Source organism: Diutina rugosa (assembly GCF_008704595.1).
Source record: "Diutina rugosa strain CBS 613 chromosome Unknown scaffold14_size250082, whole genome shotgun sequence".
Classification (NCBI taxonomy): Eukaryota; Fungi; Ascomycota; class Pichiomycetes; order Serinales; family Debaryomycetaceae; genus Diutina; species Diutina rugosa.
Genome location: NW_022995174.1, coordinates 59912 through 84206, shown reverse-complemented (window position 1 = coordinate 84206; position 24295 = coordinate 59912). Strand labels below are relative to the sequence as shown.

At 51.0% G+C, this 24295-nt stretch overlaps 11 protein-coding genes across 11 annotated transcripts; 6 read left to right on the top strand and 5 right to left on the bottom strand. All coding sequences in view use genetic code 12, as the record gives it.

The window, feature by feature from the left end:
* Positions 1–146: 146 nt before the first annotated feature.
* On the top strand, positions 147–1829 carry PWP1 (rRNA-processing protein; the record flags this gene model as incomplete). Its single annotated transcript, XM_034157203.1, has 1 exon — positions 147–1829. The coding sequence occupies one exon, from the start codon at positions 147–149 to the stop codon at positions 1827–1829; it is 1683 nt and encodes a 560-aa protein (XP_034010832.1).
* Positions 1830–2459: 630 nt separating this feature from the next.
* On the bottom strand, positions 2460–3128 carry DIURU_004339 (uncharacterized protein; the record flags this gene model as incomplete). The annotated part of the gene is made up of 1 exon (XM_034157201.1): positions 2460–3128. One exon carries the CDS (start codon positions 3126–3128, stop codon positions 2460–2462), a length of 669 nt encoding a protein of 222 aa, XP_034010831.1.
* Positions 3129–3447: 319 nt separating this feature from the next.
* On the top strand, positions 3448–7560 carry DIURU_004338 (uncharacterized protein; the record flags this gene model as incomplete). The annotated part of the gene is made up of 1 exon (XM_034157200.1): positions 3448–7560. One exon carries the CDS (start codon positions 3448–3450, stop codon positions 7558–7560), a length of 4113 nt encoding a protein of 1370 aa, XP_034010830.1.
* A 265-nt stretch (positions 7561–7825) lies between these two features.
* On the bottom strand, positions 7826–8578 carry DIURU_004337 (uncharacterized protein; the record flags this gene model as incomplete). The annotated part of the gene is made up of 1 exon (XM_034157199.1): positions 7826–8578. One exon carries the CDS (start codon positions 8576–8578, stop codon positions 7826–7828), a length of 753 nt encoding a protein of 250 aa, XP_034010829.1.
* A 1130-nt stretch (positions 8579–9708) lies between these two features.
* On the bottom strand, positions 9709–10497 carry DIURU_004336 (uncharacterized protein; the record flags this gene model as incomplete). Its single annotated transcript, XM_034157198.1, has 1 exon — positions 9709–10497. The coding sequence occupies one exon, from the start codon at positions 10495–10497 to the stop codon at positions 9709–9711; it is 789 nt and encodes a 262-aa protein (XP_034010828.1).
* A 1529-nt stretch (positions 10498–12026) lies between these two features.
* DIURU_004335 (uncharacterized protein) lies at positions 12027–13217 on the top strand (the record flags this gene model as incomplete). The annotated part of the gene is made up of 1 exon (XM_034157197.1): positions 12027–13217. One exon carries the CDS (start codon positions 12027–12029, stop codon positions 13215–13217), a length of 1191 nt encoding a protein of 396 aa, XP_034010827.1.
* Positions 13218–14014: 797 nt separating this feature from the next.
* BUD5 (Ras family guanine nucleotide exchange factor) lies at positions 14015–17842 on the top strand (the record flags this gene model as incomplete). The annotated part of the gene is made up of 1 exon (XM_034157196.1): positions 14015–17842. One exon carries the CDS (start codon positions 14015–14017, stop codon positions 17840–17842), a length of 3828 nt encoding a protein of 1275 aa, XP_034010826.1.
* Positions 17843–18035: 193 nt separating this feature from the next.
* Positions 18036–19850, bottom strand: DIURU_004333 (fungal specific transcription factor domain-containing protein; the record flags this gene model as incomplete). Its single annotated transcript, XM_034157195.1, has 1 exon — positions 18036–19850. One exon carries the CDS (start codon positions 19848–19850, stop codon positions 18036–18038), a length of 1815 nt encoding a protein of 604 aa, XP_034010825.1.
* An 878-nt stretch (positions 19851–20728) lies between these two features.
* On the top strand, positions 20729–21286 carry DIURU_004332 (U2-type spliceosomal complex subunit; the record flags this gene model as incomplete). Its single annotated transcript, XM_034157194.1, has 1 exon — positions 20729–21286. One exon carries the CDS (start codon positions 20729–20731, stop codon positions 21284–21286), a length of 558 nt encoding a protein of 185 aa, XP_034010824.1.
* Positions 21287–21309: 23 nt separating this feature from the next.
* On the bottom strand, positions 21310–21963 carry DIURU_004331 (uncharacterized protein; the record flags this gene model as incomplete). Its single annotated transcript, XM_034157193.1, has 1 exon — positions 21310–21963. One exon carries the CDS (start codon positions 21961–21963, stop codon positions 21310–21312), a length of 654 nt encoding a protein of 217 aa, XP_034010823.1.
* Positions 21964–22423: 460 nt separating this feature from the next.
* Positions 22424–24280, top strand: DIURU_004330 (uncharacterized protein; the record flags this gene model as incomplete). Its single annotated transcript, XM_034157192.1, has 1 exon — positions 22424–24280. One exon carries the CDS (start codon positions 22424–22426, stop codon positions 24278–24280), a length of 1857 nt encoding a protein of 618 aa, XP_034010822.1.
* Between the last annotated feature and the right edge of the window lie 15 nt (positions 24281–24295).

Genomic DNA, 24295 nt, shown 5'->3' with positions numbered 1-24295 from the left:
AACGAAACCAGGAATTTCCTTTTTTCATATTCTTCTTTTCACCCCCGCTTATCTGTCATTGCTCGCGGCGGGGCCTCTGGCTCATCGCCGTTTTCCAAGCAGCTCATCGCGCACCGACTGCCTCAGACCCATACACCCTCGCCCCGATGATTTCCAGTTCGACGTGGGTGCCCCGAGGGTTTGCCCTGGAGTTCCCGGAACAGTATGAGTTGGACGACGCCGAGATGGAGCGTATCAACCAGTTGGCGCTGCTTGAGCTCAGCGATGCTCGCGACGACTTGGCGGAAGCCGAAGCCGACCAAAGCGACGACAAGCCGGCGCTGGCGGCCCTCAGCTCCACTCTCGAGATCGACGACGACTTAAAGGCCTACGATTTGGAAAACTACGACAACGACACCTCGGAAGGCCAGGAAGTGACGATGTTCCCCGGGTTGAGCTCTGAAGTGCAATACCACGAAGGCGAAGAAGGCAACGACCCCTACTTGCTGTTGCCCAATCAAACCGACGAAGCCGAAGAGAAGGCGGAAAACCAGATCTACCCTACCGATAACTTGGTGCTTGCCACGCGTACCGAGGACGAGATCTCGTTCTTGGACGTTTACGTCTACGATGACGGGGCTGGTGCGCCCGTTGGTGCTCAGGAGGAAGACGGCGACTTTGACAACGACGGCATGGCTCCCGGTATGGTCAGAGAACCCACGTTGTACGTGCACCACGACATCATGTTGCCTGCTTTCCCCCTTTGTGTCGAATGGGTCAACTACCGCCCTGGCAAGCTGGTGGTGGACGAATCGAACCCCAACATCGGTAACTTCGCTGCCATCGGGACCATGGACCCTCAGATCGAGATCTGGAACTTGGACTGTGTCGACAAAGCGTTCCCCGATGTCATCTTGGGCCAACCTCAACCGGGGCAAAAGAAGAAGAAAAAGAAGGGTAAGGGCCACGTCACCACCCACCACACCGACGCCGTGTTGTCGCTCGCCCACAACCGCGTACACCGCCTGGTATTGGCGTCGACGTCGGCCGACCACACCGTTAAGTTGTGGGACTTAAACACCGCTGACTGTGTGCGGTCGTTCTGCGATATCCACGGCGGCGCCACCGTGTCGCTGTCGCAATGGCACCCTAGCGAAGCCCAGATCCTCTTGACTGGTGGCTACGACGGTAAGGTGGCGGTGCTGGACGTGAGAATGGCCGACGAGCTGCAGCTGACCAAACAGTATAAGATCGGCAACGGCCAGGAAATCGAATCGGTGAGATGGGGGTCGCTGCCAGAGCTCTTCTACGCTGGTACCGACGGCGGTAACGTCTACTGCTTCGACGTGCGTGACCAGAAGAAGCCGTTGTGGACGTTGCACGCCCACGACGCCAGTATCTCGTCGATGGACGTCAACCCTCACATCCCCGGGATGTTGATCACGCTGGCGATGGGGGAGAAGGTCGTCAAGTTGTGGAAGTGCTCCCAGGGCACTCCCTCGATGGTGATCCTGAGAGACTTTGGCATTGGCAACGTGTTGACGCTGTCGTTTGCCCCTGACATCGAAGTGGCGGGGTGTGCCGTTGTGGGTGGTGTCACCGGCGACCTCAAGTTGTGGGACGTGTTGACTAATAGTGGTGTTCGCCGTACGTTCAGAGATGAAGTGAGCCAGATGCAACAACGCGCCCGCGAAGAAGCACAGACGGTGGGTAAGCCGTCGCGGATGGCACGCAAGTACCAGGGCGAGGTGCTGGAGGTGTTGATGCTGGTGGAAGCGGGCGGTGACGACGACGAGCTGGACGCCGACGAAGGTGATGTCGGTGGTGACGATATTGAGGAAGACCAATAGCATAGATCGAGCAATAGATGATAATGAGACATTCTAATCAGCGAAAGAGAGTAGAATAGTAATTTAAAATAGGAATCAACGGGTTGCAAGGCAAAAAGTAAGCCCGATGCGGGGCTCGAACCCGCAGCCTTGAGATTAAGAGTCTCACGCTCTACCGATTGAGCTAACCAGGCGCCGATATTTAACTAAAAAGTGCACTTTGTCGTGTGACATTTTACCACAATGGGGTTTTCAATCTTTACACTAAGGCCTCAGAGGTCGTCGCATTTGAGTGAATCGAAAAGTCCAGAAGGATAGCGTGGTACATGAGTAAACAAAGGCCCCGAATTACCAAAGATATGTCCGTCTCTTGCGGATATACGACGTTGTGATATCTCTTTGAACCACGATAACTCGCTAGCTACCATTGTAAGGAGACTGAAGAGTTGAGTATGCGAAGAATCGAGAATGGAGTATATTTCGGGAATGGTGTACTTTGCCCAACGCCCACGATCTATCAATAGAAATGCCCCTAAAGCAGATTGATAGACTATGAAGTTATGCAGCTAGTTGACCGCAATAGAGTACCAGAGACGTGTTTCACGTGTTTATAACGTCAATTGTCTTACTCCGCTGACCAGCACAAAGAACTTAAGCTGTGAGCGTTCTTGATTCAAAAAGGTAGATTTTCGCCACGGCATCAGATTTTTTCCACTCCTCAGTCACCTGCCGGATACGAATTTCTGGGTTTTCACCTTTCCATACATCATAAATATCTTCTTCAACCCGAAACCGATGGAATTGTTTCTTGTTAAGCACCCCAGAAAATACGTGATAGTTGGTGGGGGGTTCAATTAAGAATGAATTTAATTTCTTTTCGGTCAATAAATCACAAAGCTTATCTCCAAACACTAAATGGTAGCACCGTAAGAATTCTTTGCGATCGAACTCGAAGGTATCCAACAGTGTAATATCGTTCAGAAACTGCATCCTACAACCACATAGCGCTTTGAAGTTTGCAAGCCGAATTTGCAAGCTATGCATGCGATCAATTGCGGTCTCCAGCCTCAAAAGTTTCAGGGCAGACTCGATCCAACTCTTGCACTCTTGCTGCTCTTGAGGAGGAGTTGCAAGCATTCTTTCGAGGGACGAAATAAGCAGGGCTAGATCGAGTTGATCATCCTCGTCGGGAGTGGCGTGTTTAGCCAAAATTTGAAGATCGATCCGTCGGCGCTCGAGGTTTCGGGATAGTGCGGCACTCATACTGTCAACATCTAAGTTTTTGTATCTCTCCATTGAGTTTTGACGGGATTCTCGCATAGCAGCAGCAAGACTAAAAATAGTCGTCGCCTGCTGAACGCTCAGTATTCTCCGGTAGGAGTTATACGCCTCTTCGGGGTCAAAAGATTGAGCGAATTGTGGATATACCTCGATGAAAAACGAGGGCGGGCGGCCTGGCGTCCTTAGTAAGTCGACGGGTTTGTTTGAAGTGGAGCTCATTGTAGCAGCATCTTATCGTTAAGTCCAGAGCAGGCGCAAAGCCGACGAGGGTGGTATGGTTTATTTCAATCGCTGGCAAGGGTAGACGTCCCCGCGCGGGTTATCAGTAAATGCACCGTCAAATTTAAGCTCTACTCACATGAGTCGTGTTTCTCGTCAGGACACTTCTCGGAAGCGGGGACGAATAACATTCAATGGTCCAAGCCAACCGAAGAGGCAACGCCGGCTAAGGAGCCATGATCCCGCGAAATCAGCCCCTCCAGCGTCGTTCCTTGACGGCGTAGAGGTGATCGACTTGTGCGACTCTCTGTCGCCATCACCCGAATCTTCAGAGGATGAAAATAGCCTGGACGAAGCCTCTAGTGCTAGTCCATTCGAATCCCGGTCTCGTGACCATCAACAACAGGCCAATGATGAGTCAATCGCATCAAAAACCGATACTGAAGATAATAATGACAGTGTGGAAATAATCGAGATTGAGGATTTTCCCCTGGGCGGTGAAGACGTTTCTAGCCGAGCAGAGCCGTCTGGTGTTGATACTCCCCAGGATCCAGCTCATTGTGAACTAGTGTCTACAGGTAGTGACACAATCGTACAAGCTGATGATGATGCTCGAGATCAAGTGTCTGACATTTCGAGTGACGAATATACCGGTTCTGACGCTACGGAACCAAAGGTGAACGTTATGAAGCACGCAGAAACTGGGCTTCTAGTTTGTGCCGAGGGCCACGAACCGATGGTGGTGCTACGTCAGCAGATAGGGTACCACTTGCAAAGTAAACACAAGGGCAATTGTTCCGAAGAGTTCCTCGACAAGCTTCGAAAAGAGCTAAGAAAGAGCAACATCACCAAGCTTCCTCTCAGAGTGAAAACCAGGCTTCCAGGCATTCCCGTTACTGAGGCATTCTATTGTTTTACATGTTGTAAAGTCCTCAGAGCCAGAGTGGTGCATACTGTAAATAGCCCTACATGCAAGGGAAGTAAGCGAGTAACGGTCAGAAGTCAGCAGTGCTTTGATCGCGGAAGCGTGATTCTTGGGTCCATTCCAGGAGAGCCCCTCGATCATGACCACGTCGATTCTGATGATAGCGATCTGGAAACAGAAGTTCAAATCGAGAAGCACAAAGAAACTGGCTTATTTGTGTGTGCCCACGATCATGACCCGGTGGTTGTGCTTCCACAGAACATCTCAAAGCACATGGGTCATAGCCATAAATATGGGTGCTCTGAAGAGTTGCGCGCAAAGATTCGCCGAGTTCTCAGGCGTTGCACGGTTATGGAGGTTCCCCCCAATATAACCACCAGGCTTCCTTTTATTCCCATTGTCACGGTTCATTTCTGCTTTCACTGTCGCGAGATTTTCAAGAAACGGCACTTTCATGAAAAGACAAATCCCCAATGTAAAGGCAGCAAAAGCGTACCCGTCAAATGTCAATTCTCCGCCCTAAAGAACGGTGTGATTCTTGGTCCCATCCCAAACGAAGAAGATATCAATATGTGCGACCATGCACTCACTGGTCAGAATTCTGAAAACTATTCGGTATACACTAGCGATGAAAGTAATGGGGGTGCTTTAACCAAAGTTAACGTGTTCCTTCACGAGGAAACAGGCTTACGTGTTTGTGCCGAATCTCATAGCCCTAGGGTAGTGCTTCCACGCCAGATAACGTCGCACATTTCGAATTTTCATACTGACAATCAAAATGGCTCCAACGAGATTCGCAAGCGACTTCGTGAGGAACTTTTGAAGTGCCCTGTCACCGACGTCCCGCCCAACATTCAGACTGCGCTTCCAGCTATCCCCATTGACGAAGCAAACTACTGCTTTAAATGTCGAAAGGTTTTCGTAAACACTTACATGCATGACAAACGACCCCAATGCAAGGGCGGCGAGCGAGTATTGGTTAAATGCCAATTCTACAACAAAGCCAAGAGCGTGATCATTGGGTCCATGCCAGATGTACCTAGTGATCTTGCTGATGGCGACGTCGACCATATTGACGACGGTGAGGCCAATGGGAACGATGGTCCAGATGTAGATGTCCAAAAACATAGCGAGACTGGCTTGTTTGTCTGTGCTCACGGCCACGCACCTGTGGTAGTACTCCCACTGCAAGTCCTCGTCCACCTCACTAATAACCACACCACCAGACATAACTGCTCCAAAGAGGAACGTGCACAAATTCTGAAGATACTCAATACTTGTACAGTTACTGAAATTCCGGCAAACATTCAAACAGAATTCCCTGCCATCCCCATTGTCATCGCAGATTATTGTCTTAATTGCAAAATGGTCTTTAAGACAAAGACAAGTCATGTCAAGAACGACGAATGCGTCTTGGTACGAGTCAGGTGCCAATTTTACGCTAAGGGTCTAGGCGTGGTGATTGGACCGTTACCGCAAACGCCTGATGACAACGAAGTCATAGACTCCGACGAAAGTGACGTTGAAGAAGAATTGAAGATTGAAAAGCACCAGGAAACCGGCTTGCTTGTTTGCGCTGAAGGTCATAAACCAAGGGTAGTGCTTCCAAGCCAAGCCAAATATCACGTCAGATATGACCATTCCATCAAACGTGGATGGTCCAAAGGGTTACAGGAAAAGATGATTGAACTTCTCAGCGCCTGTTTAGTTAACGTGGTGCCTTCCAACGTTCAAACCCCACTCCCTTTCATTCCTGTTGTCCAGTCAGAATACTGCTTTAATTGCTGCCGGGTATTGAAGTATAGCTCCGACCATGACGAGGAAAATGAATGCTTGGGCAGCAAGCGAGTTCTAGTCAACTGCCAGTTCTATTTACAAAATAAGGCCTTAATAATTGGGCCTACGCCAGAAGAGCCCAACGATGTCGTCAACAACATTAGCAGATCGGGTCTGGTTCACTTTAATGATAGTGACGACAATGATGATTATGAAGATGAACCACCATTGAACATCTCGACTCACCTTGAAACTGGGTTGCTTGTGTGCGCACACGATCATGAACCGGTGCTAGTGCTTCCACAAAACATTGCAAGCCACCTTTCACAACTTCACCCGAAATCGCAGTGTTCCGAGAGACTACGTCAACGTATCCGTCGATTCATAAGACGTTGTACCGTCAGTGAGGTTCCTGCCACCATTCAGACCGCGTTACCTGCCATTCCCATGTCCGTCGCAGAATATTGTCTTCAGTGCAAATTGTTGTTCAAATCATCCAACACCCACCAAAAGACAAAGGCGGAGGGGTGTGAAGTTGTGCGAGTGAAGTGCCAGTATTATAACCGATATCAAGCCGTCATGGTTGGGGATATTACAGATCAAACAGATGTCAACGAGTTACCAGTTTTATACGAAAGTGATGTGGAAGCGGAGGTATTAACCGAATTGCACGAGGAGACTGGCTTGTTCATGTGCGCTCATGGCCATGAACCTGTGGTGGTTTTACCACGCCAGGCCCGTCAACACACCGTAAGATGGCACTCCGACGAGCGTGGCGGCTCCAAAGAATTACGTATCAAACTTCGTCGAGTTCTTGAGCGTTGCAAAGCGACTGAAGTCCCTGCCAACATCTATACCAAGTTCCCTGCCATTCCGGTCACGAAAGCAGAGTACTGTTTCGGATGTTGCGAGGTCATCGGAGACTGGCCTCATCATGTAAAAGAGTCTTGCAAGCGCATTCCACGAGCACAAGTCGACTGTCAAATTTACCAGTACAGAAAAGGTGTGATCATCGGGGATGTGCCGGAAACTCCCCCTTATTATAAAGACATCGATTCTGGAGATTCTACGCTGGATGCATCCAATGATGAGGGCCACAACCGTCCTGACGATTCATCCACACCAATCGAGGGTGAAGATGAGGAGGACGATGGCCTAGAATTGAACATCATGAAGCACCAAGAAACCGGCATACTTGTGTGTGCCCATGGTCATAAGCCTATGGTGGTACTTCCTCTGCAGCTCACGTATCACCTCTCAAAGAGACATTCCTACATGTACAACAGCACCGACAAGTCACGAGCAAGGATTCGTCGTATTTTCAGCACTTGTACGGCGACAGAGGTTCCTCCCAGGATTAGTACGAAGCTTCCCTTAATTCCCGTGATTCTGGCAGAGTATTGCTGCAACTGCTGTCGCGTAATCAAGAATGACCCAGATCATGATTGGACAAATGAGTGCAAGGACAGCAAGCGAGTGATGGTCGATTGCCAGTTCTACACCAAGACCGAAGCCGTGGTTGTTGGACCATTACCCGTCGAGTCTGACTGATGCTCTAATAGAAATGACATTTGTGACTACAACGACACTACAAGGGGTGGTTATTGAATTTGAGCTTTAACTAGAGCATGACGATCAACGACATTCAACGATAACAACTCTTACATATTATATTGTTACTTTACCACTTTCGTTGTACCTCAATGCAGTGCCACGCTCATAAGCGTACGGAGCTTCACGATCTAGTAATAGCCTAGGAGGGGTTGCAAGGTCGTTCTAAGTGTTATATTAATGCAAGTTAAGTAGTTTGAAATCATTAAAGCTTGGTGGTGTCGCGCCACTCCCGGCCCTTGTTACCTCTGATCATCACGTTCATCACCGCGAAGTCCTTACCCTCCACGGCCCCGTCAAACTTGTTGCCGAGAACGATGTTTTCTACCAAGTGAAAGTTGAATCTCTCGTAGATAGGGATGTTCACTGGACTCAGCAGTTCCAAATAGCAGATCAGGTCGGGATCGTTGTCGATGTAACGGTCAAACATGTAAGAAAACACTTTGCGCAAGTTACCTTTGCCTCTCAGACGCTCCACCAGGCCCACGTAGACAAGTGTCCAGCAGTGCTTGTTGCGGAAGCGGGGTTCATGCAAAATTCGTTCACACAGGTCGTGCAACAACGGCACCAACCCGGAGAAGAACTTCTCTCTGGTGGCAGGCGGTACCATGTCCCACAACTCGTTGTATTTCAGTTCCATCATCGTGGCGAAGGAGAACATCCCTTCATCTTCTGAGGTGGGAGTCGCAAAGATCGCTACCGTCTCAAACGTGCTGGCATCTTCACCGACACCTAAACACACCCCTTTGAGGATGTGCTGACGCACGTAACACTCGTACATCTTAGTTTCCGCTGCCTGGCGGAGCTGGGGGTCCTGGATGTCATTCATCAATAACAGCGCCAACGCATCGTTGCGGAACAGCTGGTAAAGGGTGCGGGCGGCCTTAGCGGCATCGTCCAAGGTGAGGAGACGTAAACCGGTCAGATATGTCGTGGTATTGGTGGTGGCAGTGCTCATGGTGGAGATATCAGGGAGTGGGCGTTTGTCATTTATAGATGGCTACCCCCAGGGCGAATGTGGCTCCCAAAAAAGCAGGACGATGCGCGAGCGGAACCCTGGTTAGGCGGCCCCGCGCGAAACTTCAACCAGATTGCGGGGGTCTACCCCCCAGTGTCAGGCAAGTGACACTGTCATTTACCCCCTATGCCCCTGAGATCAATACCTGTGTCACCTGGTTCAACATCGTGTACAAGAGTTTACGAGGGTAGCGTTGAAGTCATTGATCTGTGTTGCGAGTGAGCTTCACCGATTAGGGAGATAAGCGCATTTCACACACTCAAGGATTCGGGCTTATACACCGGAGCGGAAATGTATGGGCGAGTTGTGAAGCCACTCTCACCGAGGGTGCCGATGCCATCGCTCATGCTGATTCAGGCAACTAATGTGCTCAAGTATGCTTCCGTATAGTGGAGAACTTTTGCTGTAGTAGCCCAAGTCGTAAATGATGATTCTCATCATATCATGTTGGAGTGACTTTGATTTATAGGGCTCTATTTGAACAAGATGTGGGACCACATATTGTACCCCTGTGGCTTTACTGATGAAGGCTAATGCGACACTGGTAGGGCTTGAGTAGTAGATGCGCCGGCATAGCCCGAAATGGCACGAGATACATATGCCGAAATTGTTTTGCCCATCGTCTTAGTTGTATCGTAGTCTTAGCGGATCAATTCACATCATTGAGCAAATTTTTGATCCATGATATTGGAGTTACCAAATCCACTTCCAGCACTCATCATGCTCCTCACATTTGAGTATGTCGCTAGTAAATAATTTTCAGACTATCTATGAAGATAGGTAAATGATTGATATTAAACTTTACTCCCCACAAGTTCAATTTATGAGGGTTTCAACAATTTTCGAAATTTATGTTGCAATATTGGAAAATTATATACATATCAGAAGATCTTGACAATCGCGCTCGAGTGTCAGCTATTTCAAATTTTTTACAGAAGGTTAAAGAGAATAGCATTTATAACTATAAATTCAAGGTATCAATATGTCCAAGTCCATAGAGGTGACTAGACATCGAAAAAGTAGAAAATGTGAGAGATGTTAGAGGCGTTGTTAATTAGGGGTCAAACTGCTTACAACAAAGCGGCGATCAAACCAATGGCACCCATGGCGAAACCGAGCTTGTTGGCGTTAGCAGCACCTTCGAGAGCACCCGACACTTCAGGGACACCCGGAGCCGACGTTTGTTGTTGTTGTTGAATGGGGGCAGACTTTTCGGGGCCAGCAACAGTGGTAGCAGTGGTAAGGGGAGCGGGGCCTTTGCTGGCGTTGCCAGTGGGAGCAGGAGCAGGGGCCTTGGTTTCCTCAGCAGCCGAGGTGGGAGCAGGGGCGGGGGGTTGAGACTTGTTGTTGTTGTTCTCGGGGGCAGCAGGGGCAGCAGGGGCAGGGGCAGAGGAGTGAGGAGCAGGACCTTGGCTGGCGTTGCCAGTGGGAGCAGGGGCGGGGGGTTGAGACTTGTTGTTGTTGTTCTCAGGGGCGGCAGGGGCAGGGGGTTTACCTTGGCCTTGTTCGCCAGTGGGAGCAGGAGCAGGGGGTTGGCCTTCGGTGGTCTTTTCACCTTCAGCGGGGGGTTGACCTTGTTCACCGGTAGGACCAGGAGCAGGGGCGGGTTGCTTGCCGGTTTCGATGGGGCACAAGGTGGTGTAGACGGTTTCCACGGAGTCGATGGTCTTGGTGACGATCGAGTGGGTGGCGGGGACGGTCTTTTCGTTGCACTTGTTGTCTTCGCACGAGGTGATGGTGATCACGGTGTGGATGGTGGAGCCAATCTCGGTGACAGTCTGGGGTTCAGTGTCGGTGGTGTTCGAGAAGGCGGCGACGGAGGTGGCAAGGGCACCGGCGAGCAAGTATCTGTATTGCATAGCGAAAGTAAGTAGTTGGGTTGGTGAAGAAATGAGATTGAAGATGGCATCCTATTTATATTATTCTGGGATCGGCGGTTCACCAATATTCTTCGTCGCCTATGTGTTATGTACATACCATGCACCTATGACTGGTCTTATGCAGTACGACGCCAGAAAATACCTCCTTTCGTGGGGTGTGGCTGCAGGGGTTACCGGGCCCCGGCCTCTTACATCCACGGGTTCCAAAGCGGAAAAATCTTATTGGGCCGGCCAATTGCACCTTAGGTGCTGAAGCTTAATGTCTGAGGTGTCGGCGCCACCCCGACAGCAATTTTTCGATAGTTAAAATTTTAGTTTCGGCAAGTTTATTGTACTCTCAGTGAGGCCACTTCAGTAATGTGACCACTCTCCTATAGGGTGATTGGGTCCCGTTCCTCCGGTGATGCCCGCCTCAGTTGTGGGCATAGCCAACAACGATGTCATCATACGTTGGCAAAGTCGCGTCGCTCGGCCAGGCAACGCCGATTTAGCAGCTCGTGTCACCCGGGCCCCGGGGGCAACAACACGACAAGGCGCTACGCGTATTGTTTACCATTGTGTAGCCGACGTACAGCTCACACAGCCATCATCCAGTGACACAATAGTCCAATTTTGTCGTGGTCGCGTGCTATACTACTCTGAGCTTATCTACAACCTACAGAAATAAACAATGCCAACGTGTGGCGGCCAAGCCAGCGGGCTAAAAATGAAACCAAGGCCAGATAAACAATCGTTGGGGTAAGAATCTATCAGAATGTTCACCGGGGATATGATATCAGGGTGCAATGCGGGTGATTTGTGCCTATATAATTGTTGGCGCCATCGCTGGGAGCGTTGCCAAGCCCCTCTGTAAGGAGCGCAAGCTGATCGCGCCTGTGACAGAACATCGCCTAAGGTAAACGAAAACACTGTGCGCGGAGAGCGGGGGAGTCGAGACCCCCGGCGAACGGAAAAAAAAAAAAAAGAACACAATAGGGGAGAGTGGAACGGCCAAACTTTAAACAACGCCACACACTAGCTCGCATGCGAAGAGGCTGACCTGATATCACGAGGCCCCACCCGGTCAGAGGCATTGCCAATTCCCTAGGTAGCCAAGCCTCCAGCCTAAGCGTAAGGCAGGTGGAAGCATTCGTTGTCTGTAGCTCATTAGCGGTTCTGTCCTCCGAGCCTCGAACGACAAATGACCGACAATATGTGCCATTGTTTTTTTTTTTTTTCAGCGCCAGTCGCCGGTATAGGCTAGCGGCGGTTTTTGTCACCGTGCGTATCCCTTTCCGAGAATGTCAACAACAAACGGGTGGAGAGACGGCACCGCAAACACCAGTATAGGGGCACACAATGGCCCACTAGCCCCCCTCCGTCAACGCAGAGTGGCTATACGACGACAGCAAGCCTAAAAAAAGGGCCCTAACACCGGGCCGGCTAAGCCTCGCCACAGGCACTGTTTGTCTCAGCTCGTGGTTGTTTGCTGTGCCACTGAGGTGCGACCCGTCTCGCACACGCGTCGTATGGTTCTGGTGTATGACATCATCCAGTCCCAGGTGTCCCGTTTCTCCCATGTCACCACGGGGATAGGCGATCCCACCCTGTTTGAGCCTGGCGTGTATGATTTCCAGACGACGCCCACCAACCAGGGTGTGGCGGTGGCCATCGCGTCGATGGCCATCAGCCATCTCAGCCACGGGCTGCTGGCGCGGGTCGTGGTTATTGAGTGCCTAGGGAGGTTTCCCTGGCCGTTAGTGACGAAACACCGTCAGTTTCGAGGGCGTTGGCTCGATGCTAATGGCCCCTTAAAGATGTATCGGTGTACCAGTTTTGGCGAAGTGTATACGCGTCTTGAGAGCTTAGTCGGCGACGAAGACACGTTGGTGGTAGTCTACCAGCTCCACGAGCTTCTTGACCACTACCGTCTCCAGCTTGTGCAGTCGTTTAAGCACCATATGCTCAAGTATAAGCTCGAGAAGACCGCGGCTGCCGTCGATAATAAGACCCAGGGAGTGGACGATATCACTAAGAACCTCCCTACTTTACCACCATCATCGGATTTGCTACAAAAGCTGGCCATCAGCAAGTTTGATGCTCACATGACGGCGTTGGTGCTGCTACTAAAAGAGGTATCGGCGACCTCAGTGGTGGTATTAACTGGGGGACTTGACGCTCGCTTTTGTAAGCTTGAACCGTGGCCGGCAACATCATCGTCGTCGTCGCAGCTTCCGTCACTGCCGATATCTCAGTCACGAGACCCTGTTGCTCCCAATCGGACTCGCCTCATGCTCGTCCCGTCATCAGAGTTTCTCTACCCTCACGTTGCGGCTCGGTTCATCTTCTTCCGTGACTGGTACCAGAAATCACCAAAGTTTGCCCTGGCGGAATGCTACCAGCCTCGGGTCAGCTATACTGACTTGCGCCTTGTCCACGCAGTTAAAGTGGATAGAGGAGGCCAAGTCAATACCTACTGGTTTGACCTAGACGCTGATGACGAAGCCACCCAGCTGAGTCAATTTAAAGTTACTAGTCTTATGGTGGACACTGTTGACGAAGAACCAGAAGATGATGCCAACCAATTCTCCTCGCAACTGACGGCAGAAGCTAACGTAACCGTCGTGATGAACTCGTCAGCGCCGCCCGAACTCCCACTGACGCCGCTGGTGACCTACGACAACACCCACGTCACCATCAGATACCGTCTGACTCCATGACTGAAACGAAAAGCTCAGTCTCCAAAACCACTAATGATAAATGTCCGCAGACTTCACCGACTCCACTTCAACGGTGAACTGCAATCTAATGCCCTTAGACACTTCCTTCACAACCACGACTGTCATCAATACTTGTATCACTATAAATAGCGTACCGTCAGTGGTTGTGTCGATAGATGCTGTAATATACAATACAATACATATTTAGAAACACTACAGGCCACGGCTGAGTTGACACTGGCACATTTGTGGCCAGATCCACTAGGCGTGTCTGCCGGAGAGGTGGCGCTTAGGTCGTCGCCATATTTTTTTTTTTTTCTCTTCACGACACGTCTTGTCCCAGTGCCTCTTGGCAACCCTCCCACAGGCAGACGCGTCTCACTAGTCGCGCTCAAGATCGAAAAGGTAGACCCTGACCGTGGTAGTGGACAGTGATCTCCTGCACGTCATTAACGCTCTCGAACCAGGCGACCGAGTGCCGAGAAACGTCGACGTGGCCCCTAGCCTCAAATCAACGAGAAACCTCAGTCTAGACCCCACTGCCAGTGTTACTTTTTTGTTTAACAACTACGTCGATGTACCCTTATATGACGACTTAGTCCGTTTTGGATAACTGTTAGCGAGATTGTGAGGTCTAGGCAAGGGGGGGGTACTCTGATGACTGTATCCTGCACATAAACCCACAGTCCCGCCGTAGGCACACCAATTTAACCTTTTAGTGCGACTGGGCGAGGCTCACCACCGTCCACCTGGCCCTCAGCGAAACCAGCCACTTTCAAACCCCCCTCTCACTGGCGATGTTTCAGGTGCCACGAAAGTTGGCCCGAGACCTGCAGACGCTGACACTGCTGCTGGTGTATCTGGCAGGCGACGACGATTTCCATTTTGACGACGAGGCGCCGCTAGAGGCCGCCGCTCCTATGGACCATATCGAGGAGGAAGAGGAAGAATTAGGCGACGAACTCGAAGCAGACATATCTACGTCGACCAGGAACGGTAACGCTGAACCAATCGAGCCGGTACCGCCTCAGCCAGTGCCGCAACCGGTAGAGTCAGTGCCACAGCCCCTGGTGGTTCCTCAAGCCGCTGACCCGGTTCCCGAGCCAGCCGCAGCACCACAACAGGCTCCCGAAGAACTGGGTGAGCTCCATAACAAGTTCCACCGTCTCCTGATGACGCTCCAGCAGCTGAAGACTAATGACCAACTGCAAGCTTTCATGCTGACGTTCCAGCAGAACGTTGATAAGGCCGCTGCTCGTCAGCCTCAGCCTATCGACACCAAACGGGCTCTGTACTATGCTCGTATCCACGATAACGTTCCCGACGACTCCTTTGACGCTCTGAATGCCTCGTTTGACGACGCTGACCCTCACCACAAATCCCCTGACCCTCTGCCTACTGTGGCTGGCCCTGACGACGAACATGACCACCTTAGTCTCGGCCAGAAGCTGGGCTCCGGTCCTTCCGGTGGGTTGGGGCTCTCAGTGGACGAAGAACTGGTGGAGCTGGTCGACGACGAGGACGACCTTCTGACGCTTTTCGTGCGCCTGTTGCACCCGTTCGACGCCCTGCTGCTACAGCTGGATCTGGACGCGCTGATATGTCTTTCATTCGACAAGGACGAGCTCGCATTTGTCCATACCATCGACGAAAGTGGCTGGGGGGAAGTGACGCTTGTGGAACTGTTACAGCGAGGGTGGGTGCCAATGAACTACTTCGCCATGGCTGTGATTCCGGGAGACGACGACGAGGAAGAAGAAGATGAAGAGGAACGTGACGGCATCATCCCTAATTCGCACTACCTCCGTCCGCTTTTCCATGCGTGTGGCAAGTTCCTCATCAACCCTTTAAGTCATCGCAACTCTAAGGGTAAGTTCACGTTCTCCCTCCGTACCGTGAACCTGATCAGAGATGGGGTACGCTTACTTCTCCAGTACACTGACTGTCTTCTGCGGCTGAATGAGATTGTCACCAAACGGCCCGTGGTGCGCAAGCTGCGGAAACTGTTGCTTGCTGACTGGTATAATTTGATGGTGAAAGCCAATGAATTCAAGGGGACGCTGAATTTCGGTAAGATTGAGATTTTAACTCTCATGGTGTACCAAGTTACCACCACCGCCACCATCTTCCTCCAAGTGTGGCTGGTGGAGCTGCGCCAGGTGATCAAACGCGATAACGAGAAGCGTTTGCAACTGGATATGAACAATTACCCGTTGTTAGCGGTACCGCCGCTTGCCAAGACAAGAATCACCGAAATCAACAGTCTTTTGTACACTTACCTTGGCCTCATCATCGGCCGGCTTGATCTTGTCGAGCACAACCCGATCGGGTGTGACATTCTTGAGACCCTCACTCATCAAATCATTTTGCTCTTAAGAGAGCTCTTATTCATTTCAAAGACGGGGCTGGACTTCAGTAATGAGAAGCCGCTGGACTTGGACGCTCTGCTCGACACGTTGTTGCTGTTGGTGCTGGACTTGGTTCTGGGGGTCAAAAACCTCGTGGTAAAGACACTTAACGAACTGCTGGAAACCCACGAGGTGGGCATCATGCACGAATACTACTATACTCCCGAAGGTGGCGACTTGATCCAGGTGGCTCTGCGCATTATTCGCCTGATCTCAAAGACAATTGCGCTGATCCGCAAGCTTCTAGAAGTCACGGGTGACTTCAAGCTTAACCTGGAGCGGCTGTATCCTGACTACTCGCGTATCAAGATTGAACCCCAAGAGTTCATCCGCAAGTGCACTTTGGGCATTGCCAAGCTGAACCTGGCTCAATTCAAACAGCACCAACCCATCAAACCGATGCAGCACAACCGGTACTCGCTCATTCGGGCGGGGAAGACAGGCGAGCTTGGCATCACCCCTGGCGGGGCAAATATCCTTCACGATGTGCTTTTGGAAACTGAAGGGGCGTCACCGTTTGCCGTTGATCAAAGTCCTCTCGTTCCTATCGATGAACAAGAGCTTCAAGTCGATCAAAATGGTAACTTAATCGGGGCACTGTTCCGGGGGTTGGTCTACACCTTGACCAATGAGACCAGCCCTCCCGACTACTTCTTCGTGCTGACGTTTTTCCTCTGCTTCCGCCTGCTTGCTCTGCTGATTGACCTCACCGAAGAGCTTATACAACGATTCGAACCTCAAGGTACAGACACTACCTCGTCGCATATGCGCAACCGCCGTCGTCTCATCGTGAAGATGTTCCAGCTCTGGATGGAACTGTACTGGAACGCCGAGACCGATTTCAGTATCTTGACCACCCTCATCAACTTCTTCAACGAAGGGGTGCTGCAGTTCCTTCCCCTTGATGCCATGAAGCTCATGGAGATTGCCGTTAAGTTGCTGACACGTCCGCTGTTGGTTGAAAACGAAAAGAAGGTGTTACGCCTGAACCGCCAGCTTGTCATACGTCTGATCACCGCAGGACGTAAACTGCGCAAGACTAACCATCTGGCCACGGTGGCGCTGGGCGACCAATTGGTCGACCAGTACGAGTTGGCGAAGATCCACCTGAACCTGCTGACGGAGCTGTACCAAAAGAACGAGATGATTGCCCTGCCGCAACTGCTGCTTTTACTGAAACAAGCAGTGGCTCAAGTGGAACACTACGTGATGCAGTACCGCAAGATCTTGGGTGAATCGTGGACGTCGTTACCAGCGGAGGAGCCATATCAACCAATTGAACCCCACCATATGTTGGCGCTGTGGTATGCTCTATGCCAACAGGCGGGCGAGCTCCCTCTGTACCGCCCTCAACTTCTTGAGTTCAACGGTCTTGAAATCGCTAAGCAGCTTACCATCCTCGAGCTGTACATCTTTTGTGTGATCAAGCCTGATGAATTGCTTAACCAGAATTTCAGTCTGAAGCGTGCCCACCTTCGGTTGGCGCCTAATATCAGATTGCTGTTGTTATTCACTAACTGCCTCTCGGGCTATGTGCTTGAGCTGATTTTACAACCAGGATTGCCCCTCAAAGCACGTATCAATATGCTTAAGACGTGGCTCAAGGTAGCGATCCTGTGTTTGTATCTCCGCAACTTCAACTCGCTCGCGGCAATTATCACCTCGCTTCAATCCCATTTAATTACTCGTCTTACTGAGATTTGGGACGAGTTGACTCCGAAGTACCGTGAGTTATACGACTACCTTGCCAGTATCATTCATCCTGACAAGAACTACCACGTGTACCGCTCTAAGCTCAAACAGTTCCTTGTGGTGAACAGTTACGCCATTCCCATCGTGCCCTACTTCTCGCTTTTCCTTCAGGACCTCACGTTTGTCACTGATGGTAACCCCAACTACCGTCGCAACCCTGTCAACGGAGAGAAGTTGATCAACATCGACAAGTACCTCAAGATCACCCGCATCATTGCCGACATTGAGTTGCTCCAGATCTCATACACTGGCCCACTGTCGCTGGCCAAGCGAGGTAGCAACAGCAGTAACAATAAGGAAGAGGACTACTTCATCCACTCGTTGCCGGCATTGCAGGAGCTTATTCTCTTGGAGTTGTATAAGGTTCACCAGTTGAACAAGCACAACGACGACCGTGCCTGGGGCTTAAGTTGCGCTATCCACCCTCGTGAGCAACACCACCAGCAACAGCAAGTGCACAACTGATCCGTTGCCGACCACCGCCAAATGATGATGTATTATAGTGTGGTTCGTGCAATGGAACAAGACAGTTTTGCAAAGATTAATATGGATTAGTTCGATTACTATACATACTGGGTATCTCTGGTTAATTCTCGTTCTCATAACTCTCTCTGGTATCTCTCTGGTATTTCTCTGGTATCTCTCTCATCGTCATATTTCAATTAAACTTCTCGATTTTCCCCACCCATGTTTCCAAGTGGAGAGTTCCGGTTTCATCCAATTGCGCTTCCCGGAGCTTAAACAAGTCCGACTCCAATGCGATGAACACCATGTTGTAGCTGAAATGGCTCATGTCGTATGCCAAGAACGCCGTAGGCACCAAGTCGGTGCTCTGGAGCAAATACAGCTCGTTAAACGCGTGAGCGAGGCGACAGTATTCCTCGATAAACCACCACTTGCCGGCATAGGTGTAGCGCAAGATCTTCATCTGGCTGTTCCAGGCAAACGTCGAGTCTTCTTCCAGCTCATATTCAAGGCCGATGTCGGCAGCATCCTGGGGGGAGAGGAATCTGGCGTACGTCCGCCGCAACAACAAGTAGCACAGCGCGTAGAAGAGGGTGAATACGGTGATGGGAAGGTGGAGGTGGATCTCGCGGGGCATTTTGTGGTTGTAAAAGATAATGTTGTGGCACGCCTTGAACACATACAGCTCGGGGATCAGATTGGGGATGTGGCAGTCGTCATAGCGCACCTTTTGGGCAATGGCAACGACGTGGTTTTGCAACACTCGAGAGATGAAATGCAAGTGCTGGGCAGTATAGGTAGCGAGCGAGTTGCGGAGGTCCAGGATGGTGGCAAATTGGCAGTTATACGGCGACTGGGTCGAGTACTGCTCGCGGTCACAGTAGGCAAACTCCATCTTTTGAAACTCGTCAAGGTCAAACATCTTGTAGCGGATCTCCATCTTGTTGATCTGCAGCACTACATTGTTGTTGTCAAACGGGCGGAACACGGCAAGCATCATATTCTCCACGAGGCGGGCAAGTTGGACAAGTTTAAGCAAGTTCAAATTCGCATAAGGCAAATCCAAGTTGAAGTCGTCCAGACGAATGAAGAGGGAGCGAGCGTTGATGAGACCATTGAGCCGGTCACTAACGTAAAGTACCCACCAGAGATTCGTCACATACTCCCGCTTGACCGCCGCCACGTTGACAATGGTATTCTTTTTGTGGATTTCCATCCCCACGGCGATGGAAATGGCACTGCTCAAATCGCTCAGCATCTGTTCATTACCAAAGCGGTGGGGGCCAAAATGGAACAGAAACATCGCCATCACCACCATTTTGCAGAATCTAAAGTCAAAGCAGAGGTATGGCATCGCCATAAGTAACTGGCGAGTCTTGTTCTCGATGTTCACCATGAACTTTTCAAGCTTCTGGTGGTAGCCTTCCCATCCTAGAATGGGGACTAAAATCGGTTCCGCCATTGGGTCTCGAGCAATCACCAACACCATGGCGTAGGTGATAATGGACGGCACTTCGTCGCGCCCCAAGTGGACCCAAAACTCCTCCGCAGGGAGTAACGGCCACACCAGGTTCACTTTGAGCATATACAACTCAAGTAAATTGCAAATGTCAACTGAGGAAAGGGTGTGGGTCTCCAGCAGAAGCGTGAACGCATTCATGTTGTGGAGCATCTTGTACTGTTCGTAAGGAAGCTTGCGAACCTCGCTGCTTCTGGGGGGTGCTTCCAGCGTCAGCCATAAGCTCACACAGTCGTGGGCCCGGCCGAGGCAGATGAAGTTGTGCTGTTTGCGGAGGAACTCAGCGGTGACTTCGGGCGGGGCTGTATCAGGAAATAGCTTCTTCACATCCACCGGGGGTACCAAATCGGTAGTGTTGGGGGTCGTATTAGCGGTATTGACGGTAGGCAGAGACGTGGAACCACTGCTGGAGGGAGGAACAATGGGGGCAAGCATCAACCCCATTTGGGGAGGGGGAGGGACGGCTCGGACTTTCCGTTTTGGGGGCATTGGCGACGGCGTTGGTAACGTGCGGGGGATATCGGGGGAGTCTACCAACAGACACCTGAGACCGAAGCGTTGACAATTGTCACACCCGTGGAGCTGATAGTCGGCGTAGTTGTCACACTTGACCCGTTTGGCTTTGCAACTGGCACAGGAGAATAACGAGCGCTTGCGGGTGCGGTAGTTTTTGTCGAATGCCGGGAACACTAGCATTGACTGCTGAGACACAAACAATGAGGGAGGCTTCGACGGGTTAATATACCTGAATTCCCTTGTCAATCATGCTGCTGCCTAGAGGTGCGTACAGTTTGAATACGAAGGGCGTGGTTGACGACGAAGCACCGGGGCAGTACGGAGATCCCGCCTTGGCGTGTCGTTTTCGCAGCCACCTCAACAAAGCCTGGCGCACGCCGAGATCTCACCTGACAACCTCAGTTCAAGAGATGATGAACTGGAGTATTCTGATCTTTTGAGATTAGACTTATTTCGTTTCGTTATACGTTTCCTTTTCATTTTTTTCCCATTTCTTCCAAACGTTTTCCCGGACGATTCGCGTCATCGGTGTTGTCGAAGGATCGCGTGTGTGCAGGGGGTACTGCGATGGTGCGCATCGTTAAGTCTGGGGAGGGGAAGAAGCATCGTCTAGCATGGGTAAACGCGGCTAGCGTACGTTCCCGATTACGAAATCACAAGAGAAGGGCACGCTCACAGATTTGATTCAATGAGAAAGTTTGAGGTGGCAAAAGTTGTCTTAGAACCTGTGAGCCAACGCGGTAGTGAATGGCTACAAAATTAATTGGTGTTTTCGGTTGTGAGCGTGTTGTTTTCTCCCCCTCGACTAATTTTTCTTCCATGGCGACGAGGGGTCATTGTTATCGCATCGCATGTCCAACCACCGCCCCACCCTCGAAAGCAAACGAGGCAAGCGGATCGCCATTGAAAACCTGATCCAGCATGCTCGGAATCAGCCTCAGCACCAAACACTCAAACGTCGTCACGTGAGCGATGACGAAGATGAAGACAATGACTCCCTGAGTGAGGATAGTCATCAGCAGCGCGTCAAGGGTGGCGATCTCCTGGTGGTGGATGGCTACGGTACTAGTTCGGATGAAGACGATGATGAGGTTGATTTGTCTAAGCGAGATCAACAGGAAGCGGGCCTGGCTAGTGATGGGGTCCTGAGTGCGGACGAAGGAGAAGAAGAGGACGAAGACTCGAGTCTGGACGATGACGAGGAATTAATCCGTTCGGAACTTGCACGTACTCAAAGTGAGCGTCGAGAGGTGGTGGTGGCTTCACCAACTACTACCAAAAAGCTGTCGTGGCGGTCTACTCCGTTCAAAAAGGCGAAAACCACTACTTCATCAAATGGCGACGATTTCCACACTTCGGTGATCGATACTAAGAGACATCGTGATTTCATGGCCAAATACATTCGGTAAATGTTGACTAAAAAACGGAGTTTCTACAAGTGGGCGCCGAACTTCTCCACCATGACGTCGGGGGCAGTCGACAGCTCGATGTCGGCGACGTTGACGCCATTGATTTGCACCAGCGGCGTCACGTGGATGTTGGTGGTCCGCAAGAACTTGGTGAAGTACTTGATGTCGGCGGTGGCCAGGTTGCCGTCGTTGTTGGGCTCGTCGGTGTTGGCCTTGATGTACAAAGTGTTCAACACGGTGTCACGGTCGAAGGGGAACTTGAACTTCTTGGCGACGACGTCGTAGATGTTTTCATAGTTCTGGTTCCGGTTTAATCCTTGGGTGACGGAATCGTAGAACTTTTGCTTTTCGTGGAACACCACATTGTTAAACTCCCAGAACAACTTGTTGGCGTCAGGGGTCTTGTGTTCTCTCAAGAGCTTAGCGAACGCCAAGGCGAATTCGTTGAGGAACACCAGGTTGGGGTGCCACGGCTGGACCACGTTGACAAACACGAATTGGAATTTGCCCGGGTGGGCCTTTTCCAACTTAGGGATCACCTGTTCATAGAACTTGTTATAGAAGATGCCGGAGAACGGGCAGTTGTAATCGAGGTAAATGTTGACCACGTGGGGGTTTTCCTTCAATTGGTCGAAGGAGTAGTAGAAATGGGTGTTGTAGTTGGGTTTAAGCAGCATGGGAAAGGTAACGGGGTTTGACTGGGAAGAGCTTAAAGCAATCTCCGGTGAGGGCTCTCATCCTGAGATTAGCCGGGGGGCAAGGTTGTGTGCAGGATCTATTTTGCGCGCGCCGCCACAATCGACACACACCCCACACAGTTTTCCAATACTGACAAAATCATAGAGACAGTTATCACATGGGTATGAGACACCGATCAGCGGATACGGGGTTTTGTGACTGAAATGTCAAAGTAGAATCGTTGCTTATGTCGGAGACAATCAATCTGGATCAACTAGAGGCTTTGTAGAAGGATAATGAGTAGTAGTCCTTCGTCATACCCTGGGAGCAACCTAGCGGAGGGTGGCTTCCCCACCACCGTCCCAGCTGTCGATTTCCTACGGGATCGTGCGAACGCGTGGTTACCCCTCGCTAGGCCCCAAAATTGTAGTCTCGGATGCGCAATCAGCCCTCTCGCCAATGCCGGTGTTGCTCGACCTCCCCGTGGAGATCTGGCTCGCAATCAGCGACTGGTTGGCGCCGACGGACCGGGTGGCGTTGCTTGATGCGCTAGCAGGGCACCCGCCGCTGGCGTTGATCTACCGCCACCTCTGCCACCACCCGATCAAAGTGGTGGTGACTAATTGCTGGCCTCAGAGCGATCCTCATAAGTTTACCGTGGAGCAATGGCTTGGGATTGATCACCACTTGGATCAAGTGCATATGGCTTTCCAAGCAGACTCTCAGTACCACTGTCCGCTGGAGTTTGAGCGCCATGAGTTCCAGACCCTCGCTCGTCTACCTGAAGTGAAATCGACGTCGTGGGACTATAGATGGGGACTGCCACCTGATCTCCGGTTGAAAACTCGTGAATTGGTCCTGGATCTGGCGCTGTTGTTCTTTAACCGGCCTAACTTGACTAAGGTAACGATAACCGAATTAGACGGCGACGTCGACCTCGTGAAGTTCCCTTTATTGAAACAAGTGGTGGTGCAAGCGTGTTGTCGCCACGCCCGCTTGGTGGTGCCGGGGCTGGTGCTGGTGTTCAAAGTGACGGGTGCTAAGGATAGTCGCTTGAATGTTGAATGGCCTCAGGGGGCATTGTACGTACAAGAAATTGATGTTCGGGGAGTGAAAGTCGACTGGGAACCAACATCGATGCCGTTACTTCAATTGTTTAATTGGGACTGTGATAGTCCCCTGCCAGTGGACTTTATGCCCGTAACCTCGGTGTATGCTGAAGGACCCATTCTCACTCAAATACCAGAAAACCGTACAAAATTCATTGCTGAGCTTAACCTTGTGGGTTTAAAACTTACATGGTTACCCGAAGATCTAGGGGGTTGTGTGGAACGGCTCCGTATCGCCGATAATCTGCTCACCACTCTTAGACTCAGTGGCAACCGGTTGCTTCGAGTATATGCTGATAATAACCCTCAGCTCTACCTGGTGGAGCTTCCCCAGCAAACAAGCTACCTTTCGCTTGACTCGTGTGGGGTATATCTGGTGGATCGTATATCACCAGTGACCTATCTTTCTCTTCGAGATAATTCCTTATCCCCCCACCAAGATCTTCGCCATATGCCTGATCTCACCACCCTTATCATTAACGAATCATTGGAGAAGCTATACGGCGTACCAGTATCCACCACATTGGATTGGCTGAAGATTATCGAGGTACAATTCCAAGGGTTCCCCGTGAACGTTATCCCGCCGCAAGTACCTCAAATGGATATCCACATGCCTGAAGTCCCATTTAAGTATCACGAAGACGTGGCCTCAGTGAACATCGATGTCGCCTTCTACCCGGAAACTCGCCTACCTCAGCTCCCCGCTCAGCTTCAACATCTCCGACTCCACCGGACCAAATTGGTCACTTTCCCTTCGTTGGAACTGCAGGTGGTCGACAACTTGTGGACCCAGCTACCTCGACTTAACTGGCTCCGTCGTCTAGAAATTACTGATAGCATCTGTCTAGATCTTGACATGCCGGTGCTCCTTCCGATGCTGGTGGAGTGGGTCCTGCTTAATGTCAACCCTGAGAATCAAGACCTAGAGATCCGTTTCGACGGTACGGGACCTACTCAGCTCAAATCGCTTCTGATTGATAACGGGGTGATGATCCCGCTCCACTGGAGCTGGCTGCTGATCGGCCATAATACTAATACCTGGCACCCCAAACTCGCCCGGATCCGCACGCAATGGGCTCCAGGCATGCAACGTGGCCACGAGTGGGTCATGCCATGGGCTAGGGAGATTGCGGCACTGGTGTTTGCTGATGCTCCCGACGACTTCCTAGGGTTTTGGTATGATGGCCACCACTTCCACCGAGACTAGGCATTTCTCATAAAA